At 33.5% G+C, this 12,398-nt stretch overlaps 1 protein-coding gene across 8 annotated transcripts in view; it reads right to left on the bottom strand.

The window, feature by feature from the left end:
* The window catches only part of unc-13-4A, a 209,389-nt gene that overhangs the window by 50,272 nt on the left and 146,719 nt on the right, over positions 1–12,398 (bottom strand). For all 8 annotated transcript variants that reach the window (XM_065354843.1, XM_065354842.1, XM_065354841.1 and 5 more), the window contains one exon: positions 1,077–1,143. In XM_065354843.1, coding sequence (XP_065210915.1) covers positions 1,077–1,143 — 67 coding nt within the window. The remainder of the gene's footprint in view (positions 1–1,076; positions 1,144–12,398) is intronic.

Raw genomic sequence — 12,398 nt, 5'->3', positions numbered from 1 at the left:
TTTGTGGAGTCAAAATAATGTGAGTCGTCTTTGGATGAAGTACCCAGTGCACAATTTTTTTTCGATGGTTGCCCCAAAAATTCAGAGAATTTAAAATGTTTGATTTAGTTCATTAGAACTGCGTTAAGCAATCGTTTTGATCTTACATTACTTTTTTCGTCACTAATGACTCGTATTCTAACTCAATCACAAAACAATATTTGAAATTTTTCATTCACAATACGAAAGAACTCGATTAAGAAACGTCGACATATTCCAAAGCAGCACAGAGAAGGCAAAAATCATACTCGTATGCCACATTATACGCGATAATTTGACACAAAAGAAGGATGACTTTACATTGTTTAAACCATCGTAACAAACATTTCAACGACGTGGGATTTTGCTAGATTAATTTTACACACAGAGTATGAAAGCTCGATAAGTACATACGTTTCACAACACGTCGGTTTATTTATTACCGCTTTAAGCCTTTCGGAAATTAAACAATGGATATTTAATGACAAACGGTTGATTTGAGTTTTGAAAATTGAAATTCGTTAATTTCGAGTTACTTTGGTCAAATCATGCCGTATCGAGCGGTAATAATTTATTATAGCTACGTATTTCGAAACGCCATTAAAAGTATACGAGAAAAACACGATTATGCATAGGGGTAAAAAATGATGAGAGAGAAAAAGAAAAACCAATTTGAAGGGTTACGAATAAAACAAGACCAATAGTTCTACTCACAATCGATGTAAAATGAAAAGATAAAATAAAACTGCATAATAACTTCGGCATGAATAAAATTCCAATCATACGGAATGATAATTTCAAATTAAAATTGTTGTTTTAAATCTCAATACCTCAACGTGAATTCAGCGAAGAGATTAATTTTATAATTAATTAAAATTGCACTCGGTTGTATATAATGCGAGATGCATTTTTACGCGGCAGAACAAATTTGTAGGTACAATAATGTGAGGTAATAAGTGAAAGTAAATCCTCTTCGACTTTAAAAAGACAAATGCACTCAACAATTTGAAAATGTATCTCCTCAAGCCAACTGTACTATGAAGCGAAATTCAACTTACCATTTGCATCCTTTGCTTCTAGTCCTTCTGCTTCTATGACAACCACATTGAGCACAATAATTGGAGGCTGTAAAGAAACAAAAAAATCGTACAAATAAGTAGGTCTCAATTTCCATCTAAAGTACGAGTACTTAATTTAAAAATTGAAGAAATTTCAGTATGCAGAACAATTATAGTCATCACGGCTCGAGAAGATGATTTTGTTATTTTCAACCACATCTTTAAGATTCAAGTATATGAGGATAGAACAAGCAACACATCTCTTAATTTAAGTTTCTATAGTAAATCGTACGCGGTCACTAGATGACGTTAATTGGTCAAATTAAGCGAATATTCGCACCACTGAATTAAACTTTCGCAATCTACGGCACAAACCAACGTAAAAACCGCTACTTCAATAGATTACATTAACCCTACGTGTGATACCGGAACAAGTGACAAAATTTAAACGCCTGTTCTTATATCAACTTTGAAGATGCTCGTTTTAGTTAATTGCAATAAATAATGTCAGAATTTTTTCAACTTTTAAGTACTTTAATAGGGTTTTTATCCGAATGAAGAGCTACTACGAGTATGTTTCCTTTTAACGCGAAGAAGTTGAGTTTAACAAAATGAAAGGGGTGAAATAAAACTACTATACAGGAACTAAATGGAAACATTTGTGCTTCTTGTGCAAACAAAGTGCCTAGACACACTCGTACAAAAGGACGAATACAGAGGATCGAGCAAGTAAATAAGCATACTACCTAGTTGAAATATGTACTTCAACGGCGAGTATTTCTTTCATCAACAATTACAATTTTAACATTATTTTCATTTTCATCCATAAAACCATACTGGAATATTATCGTGGTATTAACTGAGTCACTTTAAGATAAATGTACCTACTTTTCTTTTGCTGCGTATGATTTTTCATTGAGTTTAGAAAGTATGGAAGGACCATAAAAAATAAATAAGGTACATACAATACGCGATGACTCGAAACGTCACTGAGGAACTGTATCCTAAAAATAAATAGGTAGGTAAATATTTAAACTAAGTATATTCTTAAAAATTCATTATCAAAAAAATTTCGATCAAAATTAAGACCTTTTTACATGATTTACGATTTCAAAAACTATTTTGTTTAAAAAAAAGTATACACAAAAAACACTTCTACAGTTTTTTGAAATTTTTATATTATTGCAGTTTCCAACTCGTGTCCTCATATTTCCAAAATTTGATCTTAAATTTCTGATTTTCCATTATTTTATTTATTTTTATTTTTTTCATCAAAAGCTCATGGACAGATATGTTTTAAGTCAAACCCAAAAAAATCACGATAAATGTGATAATTACAAAACTTTCTACATAGCTCATCAAACACTTTAAAGGGTACCTAGACCTACCTTATAAATGTACAACCTGTCAACTCTGATTGAGCAGAAATTTGGCTCACTAAAAAAGTATGTAGGTACCTATAGGTAACTAAATTTTAAACTGTTGAAGTTGATTTTTCGATTTTTTGAAAATGGGGGGAAATAGCCGATTGGATATTAATTTCTGAAAAAAGAGTGAAATAGAAAGGGAAATATAAAAATCGGTTTGTATATACTTGAATCAACTACCCAAATTTATTCCCACTATTTTCGATTTAAGATTTCAAATTCATTAGGGTAGGTGAATTGCAAACCCAAGGCCACATGTTGAAAAGTGTATTTTTTCACAAGTTGAAAAAATCTCAAAATTTAATCAACTCTTAAATGTTGGAAAATCTTGAATTTTGAAAAATTTTTAAATCTTTGATTTTTGCAACAAATTGGTATAAATACCTAGCTTATTCATCAAGAATCGATTGCCATCATTTTCGAGGGGATCTGGAGCCTCCATCGCAAGATGATTTTTCTCCGGTAAAAAATTTAAAAATTGTATATTTCTAACTTGCAAAAAAGGAAATACCTACCTGTGTACTTTTTAAATCGTCCCTCGGATTTTTTATTCACCCTCCCGAGTGGATTCAGAATATCGAAATTATGATTGAAATAAATTTTCAGCTGTCGAAATTGATTATACCTATTACTTTCTGGAGCAACCTGAAATAGCTGGAGAAAGATCAATTTGTTGGAGGCGTCAGATTCGCTCGAAATGATCGCAATCGATTCAGATGGATGATTCGAGGGGACAAAAGAAATGTTGGGTAATTTATTACGTAAGTCCGCGATTTGGATTTTTTTTTAAATTTGAGAATTCAATTCATCTCTTTGCGATTCACCAGCTCCCATCGATTTGAAATTTCGGAATTATTACAAGATTATATGTCTTACTGTCGAAGTCTACTATATCGCCATCTGGAGTAGAGATGTGCACTTTTCAGAAAAGTAATTTTGGTGAAATGAAAAGTGAAAAGTTCATTGAAAAGTGTGAAAAGTTGTGAAAAGTGTGAAAAGTAAATTGTGTGAGTCTCATTTTAAAGCTCTCTGCAAGAGTTTCAAAATGATGTATTTTTTGCCTATTCAAAACACACAAAAAAACAAAATCATTTTTTTCCACCTAAATAATCGAATAGTGGTAGTTTTGAGCCTTTCTAGCGCCTCTAACATTTCTGGGTTTTTCAGTTTTGAAAAAAATGTAGTGAAAAATATCAAAAATGGGTGCTGAATTGCGAAGCTGGAGGAGTGGAGAGAGTGAAACAGGTGAAACTTTATATTTGACTTCATCAATGAGGTCAGTGATCTCTGATGAATAAATAATTGATAGGTCACTCGCTTTTTTTTTAGTAAAAACTGAAAAGTGAAGTGAAAAGTAGGAACTTTTCTTTTCAACTTTTCATTGAAAGAAAAGTACTTTTCACTTTTCACTTTTCAGACTGCACATCTCTAATCTGGAGTGATCTAAAATCACTGGATAAATAAAAGTATATTTTTGTTGGAAGCTCCAGATAGGCTCGAAGAAACTTTAGAATATAATACCTCTATATATATCGACTCGTTTTGTAGATAGGTATATGCACAAGTAGGCTATTTCCGCAATTTTCAAAAATTGAAAAATCTACTCAAAATTTGGTTCTGAGGTCTCGCCGGTCTCGGAATTAACATACTCTCTCAGCAAGCCAACTGTCAGTTCAATCAGAGTTGACTGTTCGTGCAAACAGTTATTTTACACCAGACCACCGCGTATTTACGGCGAACCGGGTATGCAAATTTATTAACAGCAAACGTCAACCCGATCATTTTATAGGTACCAAAGGCAAACCAATTCTAGCCATGAGCCTTCCAATTCTCCTCAACATTGTTTTAAGGGCTCCTCTGACAGGTGAATTAAAAAACCACCATCATTTCACATTTGACCCTTAGGAAAGTTGGGGAGGGAGTCTCATTATTTTTGTGCAGCTACAATTTTTCGTTTCAATACCCAACTTCGAAACCTAGTGTACCTATGTATGTTGAAATAAAATTAATCAGAGTTAGGGTACTAGACAAATCTGCTCCCATCGTTTTCAAAAATATATTGACGAGAGATTGAAAATAATTCCTCAAAAATTTTCCAAGTTCAAAGTTCAACTTTATTTGCAATAGCTCAAATTTCAAATGAAGTGTTGAAAACTGTTTGAAACTTTTTTCACTTTCCAGTCGATTTGGACGGGCGGGGGGGGGGGTCGAAAATGGAGTACATGCTAAATTTCAGCTTTCTATTTCAATTTCGTAATTTTTTTTCATTTTCAGCCCACATTCAGATACCTACCTACCCAATGTAAAATATTCATAGTATCTCTACCGCAACATCTTAGGAAGCGGAATGATTAAACATACGGAATAATCATCTTACACAAAGATTTCTTAACCAATAAAATCGCAGGTTTAAATGTAGGTGGAAGTCAAAACACGATCGATGGAACAACACGTTTGAAATTTCAGTTTTGAGTACGCTTCCGGCAAAAGAACAATTACCCAAGCCATATTCACCACATATAAATGCAAAAGTTAGAAAACCAGAAGTAGAAGATGAATTACCGCAAACACATACGACGACGAAATGTTAAATAATGTAAGTTAAGTATACGTAGGATACTTACGACGAAGGAAACAGTATGGGTATAACAGCGACCTCAATACGTGGAGAAATTTTGTAAGGTAAATTCATTGCGTTTTCTCAGATATTATCGCGATACTATAGCGTGCAACGAAGATCAATGCCAAACAAGGGCTGCCTAAAATTAAGGACGTGTGAACAATTTTGTAAAGTAAAAATGAAATATTGATCTAGTTTAAGGAGATGACAATATAAATTGAATGTTTTGTGCTACCTTATCGTTTTTATAAATCGACGGTTCGTCGATTCACACATTCTAACCGCATCGAAGTAACATTCGTTTTTTTTTCAACACGTCGTTTTCCACTATTCTTACGAGTATAACATATAGGTACGTAGCATAAAATTTCAATTCTGGTCGCGAAGTCAACTCTAAAGTGACCTTCAGACGTTGTTTTTTTTCACAAACGAAGCTGTTTCATCACAAATACGAATAGCAACACCCACAACTTAGAAGAATGCTGAGTTGGATAAAATTTCGACGAATTAATCAGATCAGTCATCTTTGGAAACATTGTAATCCTATTAAGTAATCTCATCGGTTATGACAGTTAGATATATGTAGATACAAAGCTCTGAATGTAAGAACACCTTTGTTTATTCATACCTAACAAAACGTTTCTTATCCTTGGTAACTTTTAGTACGGGTTTACTTTAATCTTTTCATATCTATAGTATTATTTACATTCGTATTCGAGCTTTTGTACGGGTGCAGATTCGTAGAGTATTTCAACAACGCTATATTTTAACCGCTCCGAGCTCATAAGCTTAATTACAAAATTTCACTGCGATAACCAAAATGTAAGGTCTAATTGACGTTAAAATTATATTCTTGTTGTTTTTGTAATCTTCATCTTTCGACGATTAATAAAACATCACTCGCGTATAAAAGTGAGTAACAATTTTATGCCTAGAAAATTAATTATTTTCAAGGCTGATAAAAAAAGTAAAAACAAAAAATATATACCTAAATATAAATTACTTACAAAGCCAACTCATCGGCCAACAGAAGGTATAAAATCAAGTTGCCGAGTTTTTCCATTTGGTAAAGTAAAAAGTTAAGGTTTTCAGGCCGAAAAAAAGCGTACCAATTTGAACTTTGGAAACAAAGTTGAGACATAGAGATTACGATTTTTTTCCTGCCTTTTTTCACACGGATGACACATTTTGAGAGAGAAAGTATACCATGTCAAAAAAAAAGTCGACGATGTCTTCGGATGATTTATTAAAGGTATCGAAAGAATTTTCAAAAGTCAAGGAAAAATAATGGCAATTTTGGCCGTTGGTGGTCGAATCGGTTCGAGTAAGTAGCATAAAAACGTGTTTTCATTAAGGTAAACAAAACAAAAACACCGGCCCGTTTTTTCATTCCATAAAAAGCAAACATAATAACCGGGGATTAAGTAAATTATAAAATCGTTATACAACGGTTAAAAATTACGTGGAAATGTTTTTCATCCTTTTTTTATAAGTATAAAAAAATTTTATACTAAAATATCCAACCTACATTCATCGTTACGGCCAATTTACATATTCGTCACATATCTTTAAAAAAAGAAAGAAAAAAAAAGGTTAAAAAAAACATTGGAAGCTCCAAAATAAAACCTACTAACGATGCGAAAGTTCAAGACATGGCTAAAAGTAGTACCTGCCTAGTAAGAGTAAAAATATATAACCTACCCGAAGCACTGCGAATAGTATAATCTGAGAAACGAAAAACCGGAAAATAATGCTATTTTTCTTTTCACATCTCGCATTATCGTACACGCTAGCATCGCTTCAATGTTACCTTTGACCTTTACAAGAAATCCTACCTCATTCACATTTTTTTTTTTTTTTAAGAGCTTCATAGCTTTTTAAACTCCTAAGGGTAACCAACTGTTTGGAGATACTTTTTTTCCCCACGACGAATACGGAAACCAGATAAATTTGATTTATCGTCAAACCATTAACGACCGTCCACTTTATTTCTCGTTAAATACCAAGCTCCATTCGGAACACATATTGCTTCAACGTATGTTACTCATTCTGGAAGTAAAAATACCCTACGGTGAAGATAAGCACAATGAGTTTTCTCTCTTCATGACAATTTTTGTTGGGATAAAATATACTCTAATGCGTTGAAATGTTGTGAGCGACCCTTCACCAACTGATGGCTCAAGTTGTCCAGTCAGCAGAAATATTTCTTTTTTTGTGTGAGGTGGATTTGGATTTTGGGAATAATTACGATAATCGCAAGTTTTCGATGAACGTGGTATTATACCTGATTGGAGTTTTTTCACTCCATAATAAATTTGCAGTGAAAATCTGGACAAATCAGTTGATGAGGGGGGGGGAATTAAAATTTAATTTAGAAGGACGAAGATTCATCATTGGAGGGAAAAGGGAAGGGATTTACGCTTGCTTCAAACAGTCTAGCTGTTCGGATTATTCTTTTTTATGTTTTTTTTTTCGAAATTATTTTGATATTTTTTTAAATAGGTAGGTACCTATCAAAATAAACCTGTGCATGAAAATGAGTAAAACTGAAACTGGAACTAAAACCGGAACCAGTTCAGAACTGGAGCTAATCGGAAAAAAAACTGAAATACCTAATGCTCGTAGTTCTGTAGTTCTAGTTTCACTTTCATTTTTTTTTTCAAGTACACACTGAAAGAAATAAACAGTAATCGTTACATTAAAACGATGCACTCAGTGCATTAAAACGCGGTAATTTTGGTATAGGAATGAAACGCATTAATCAGTACATATTTAGAGAAGTAACCATTACACAGAAGTGTGGTAACCATTACATCGTTTTTATTCAACAATATTTAAAAAGTGGGGTTAGGGGTATATCAGTTTCAAGTTTCTCCGTAAATCTAAGTAATCCTCACTGCAACGAATTTTTTAAGACCTTATTTACCTACGAAAATTTTCCGACCTAACTGGGATTCGAACCTGCGACCTCTCGTTCCTAACTACCTGCACTTAACGACATGGCCACGAGTAGAATATTTGATTCAGGCCCGAGAAGTATTTATATGTTTTTCACTGTTTGGGAATAAAGGATTTCATTGCAGTACGGCGATGTACTCAGTACATCGTTTACTGTATTCAGTAAATCACTGCAAGGTTCTCAGTCATGTTTAAGGAATGTAATCATTGCTTACTACATGATGTAATTATTACCCACCAAATGATGTTTTGAATACCAAGTCTGCAGGACTGAGTCCCCAAAGAAATGTAATGAGAACATCAAAATGAATTTTTAAAAGAGATGCAATAAATCCATCCTGGCGATGTACTCATTCCATTGTATGATGCATTCTCTGATTTAAACTATATAATCATTACATCAAAATTAGGTAACTTGAAAATTACTGTACTGTGCAGTAACCTTTGCATCAATTTCGGGACTGAATAACGCGTTTTGAAAATCATTTCTTTCAGTGCAGTTCTATTTTTTTTAAATTTCCGTTTCAATTCTAGTTTTTCAACTCCAACTCTATAGTTTTCAGTCACCAGAATTTTTAAAAAATTTTCCAGCTTTAAAATCCGATTTCTGTGATCTAGGTAAATATTAGTGAAAATATCTGCAATTTCTCGGATGGGTACCCTGTGTATTGTGTTGAAATAAGGTCATAAAATAGGGTTAAGAATGGGTTGGTGGTTTTCAAAAAATTCGAAATTTTCAATCAGAACTAGGTAGGTAAAGGTATTCAAAATGATTATAATTTTAGTTCTAGTTTCTGCTCCAGTTTTTCTGTGAGGACAAAAATGAAACTTGAAGTATGTAGAACTTGAATCGAAACATCTTCAATTCTACTAATGATAATAAGGTACACATGATTTTTCAGTTATTTTCAAAATGGGCTTAAGTCGGATCTTTGAGGCCAAGCATCTAAGTTCTGAATTTTATTCCAAATTCAAAAAAATTTTGAAACAAAGTGACGAACATAGGTATGTATTGATTGTTTTCAATTTGAAGATGTTAAATTTGAATCATGACTCATTGTTTCGATCTGATTTGTCTGAGTTTCCCTAAACAGTCCCAAATCGCAAAAAAAATCAGAAAATCACTTTGAAATTTTTTTTTTGAATCTTTACTAGAATAATTCATTCCAAAAACACTATTTTAAACTGTCAAGTTTTTCTTATTATTCGTCTTGAAACCTCAAAAATAAACCAGATTTGGACCGTTGAGGGATCGCGAAATGAAATGTAGGATTTTAATCAAATTCAGTGGGGATCATCATTCTGAGTTGTAAGCTTCTCACAAAATCTTCAACTCCAGAGTTGACCCTGGAGGGGATGTTGGATCCTGAAAGACGAGAAATTTTCGAAAAAAATCGTATTTTTTGCTCCAGTTTTCACTCAGCCTGTCTTGAGGAAAATGGTCTTTTTCCAAAAGATAGAATTTGAGATTCTGCGTCGACCTAAAGCATTTCCGTCAAAACTCAAGACCACTTTTGTGATTCTACTGAGCGATTGAAAATTTGCAACTTTTTTTTGAAAGGAAATTGAAAATTTTTTCTTCTGAAATATTTCACATTAATCAAGCCAACACATCGAAAGATATCATTTCTGAAACTGGAGAAATATTTTGGAACACAGTGGTGCCAAATTTTTGGTCATTGTTCTGAAATTCAAAAAACCAAGAAAAGATAAATTTAGACCTGTGATTATTTTCCTTGATTTTTTGAAATTAGCAAATTCCAAAAATGATATCTTTTGATGTTTCAGCTCAACTAATGGGAAATAGCTCAGCAGAAAAACATTTTAAAATTCCAATTTTTCCAAAAATAACCAATTTTCAAATTTTCAACCGCTCAGTAGAACCCTAAAAGTGTCTATCTCAAATACCTACCATTATACTATCTTTTGGAACAGGGTCATTTTTATCAAAACCGGTTGGATGAAGCTGAACCAAAAAAAAACACGATTTCTTTCTACAATACTTCCTCTTTGAAGACCCATATCTCCCCTCCAGTGGTACCTCCAGAGTTGAAAAAAATGTCTGATCGACTTTCAACTCAAAATAAAGCTCTTCTCTGACTTTACTCAAAACACCTCAACATTTTTTTTTTTCGCGATCCACTCTAATGAAACACGACTGAAAAATGATCTTCACACAAACACGTAGCGTAGTCTTTACTTTTGTATCAGAGTGTTGAGCTCACATCCTGAATTATACCCACTTCGTTGCTAATTTGAAAAATAAGCTTCTTTTCTTTGCATAAGATACGAGTGTATCTACAGGATTAGTTTTATATTTCCACGTACTCGTATATCAACAAGTGCCACGACATTTTGCCAGCTTACACAATTAACATGGCCAAGTTGACGATTTAAAAGGGGGATATTATACGCAGTAAAAAATGTCAACAATTTCTGGTATTCTTTACTATGCGCTGGAAAAAAGTTCACTAAGCTTTCGTATTCTTATACAATTTCACGCGCGTTTTTTTTCTCCACTTTATAAAAAGTGTCAGCCATTGCGGTTTTTAATTCCAGCCAGGGGTTTTTGTGTATTCGTACATTAATTTTTGTTCGCAGGTCCAATGAGCTTTTGGGTTGTTATACAGAGTCGCAATACGTGTTAATCTTGATTACATACACATAAGGACGTGTTTTTATGAAAAGAATGAAATTCAACGAGCACCGCGCCGCGTATAAATATAATCGATTACTTTTTTATGAGGTATACTTTCTCCACGCTGGTAGTTGTACGTGTGAAGAGAAAATATATCCTTTACGTGCCCAACGTTGTACACTGTACGTATAGGTAGTAAAAAGTAAATACTATTTACAGTATAAATACGAGTATCGAGAAGGGGAAAAAAGTAGGTACGTATATTTATCTACGTATTATATGGCTTATGCGTCGGATAAATAGGTTCATTGAATGAACCTTTGGTGAGCTGATGACGTATCATCCAAAAAACAAAATTCTCTTCTCGACTCGTATTTTTTCTTATTCTTTGGCGCGACTAGGTATTTGAATAGAGACGATATCTAGCGCACATGCTATCGTCAAGAGGGCTAAAAATAGTTGAAAATATTTATATACAAAGAGACCCTTAGATATATATCTTTACGCGTCAAATCGATTTGTAGCACGTAAATAGAAAGGAAAACATTTCGGTATGCATGACACGTAACGGAAATATGTGTACAACAAACCTACCTACCTGCCTGTCTGCCTACCAGCCTACCTAGCTACCTATGTACCACGCCTCCGATCACCTAAGAATAACACAGCTATAAAATTCACCCAACACGACGTATAATTAAAATGTTAATTTAATAAAGTCACTCGGTAGAAAATACTCATGCGTTGTCCTTGAAGATGCACACACATACACACACTACCACCTGAATATTCATTCAAACCTTGTAATTAACCCATTTCGAGATTACGTTTGCGTTGAAGGAAAACCAAAGAGGAAGGGGACCCCGCCCTAACGAAAACCAAATCCGTAACTTCGAGAAAATCCGTTCATTTGTTGGATAGGGGGGGGGGATTTTTCAATTAGATCAATTCGAATGATAACTTACAAAAGCTGCACGAAAAACCACCGTGGAAATTATGTATCCTAATCGACGCGCACAGCGCACTATTACGAGTAGTAAATATTTACTCCAATGATTTACTAATTACAATACTCGACGATGTAGGTATATCTAGTGAAATCATGAAGAAAACAACGGCAAATACCAGCGAAAAGTGTCATGAATAATTTATTCTCGAAGACGGGCCGACGAGTTGAATTCCTTTCAACGAGCACGATATCCTAAGTGTCTAGTAAATCCGGTAAAAATCCGTTAAATGTTTAATCTCATTCGATTTATGCTTTTAGAGTACATGCAATCTGTCTTTCGCGAGCACGAGCTCGTTATTTTATTATTATTGTTTCGGGCATTTTGTACATAATTCAAAAACTTCCTTCGTTTCAATTTTAACCGAGCTTTTTACATGCGACAAACGTATTTTGAATTGTATCTCGTTGTATATTTTACAGATACAAGTTGAAATATTTAGATTTTTTTTTTGTCTCTCGTGTAAAAAGTATGTTTCTTGTACAGTAATTTTGTATCTACTAAAAAATATCAAACTTGGGGAAAACAGATGTTCTGCGTAAAATATTTGACAATGATTTGGGAATCTAACCTCTAAATTGGGTACTTCACGTACCTATCACGTACCATAAAAAGATGTTACTCGTGGGTGTTTTGATATAAGAATTTTTCGTCTGCGGAGACAATTTTCGA

The sequence above is a fragment of the Planococcus citri genome, chromosome 3, assembly GCF_950023065.1.
Source record: "Planococcus citri chromosome 3, ihPlaCitr1.1, whole genome shotgun sequence".
Taxonomy (NCBI): Eukaryota; Metazoa; Arthropoda; class Insecta; order Hemiptera; family Pseudococcidae; genus Planococcus; species Planococcus citri.
The sequence above is the reverse complement of the archived record's forward strand: the minus strand, read 5'-3'. Positions and strand labels throughout refer to the sequence as shown.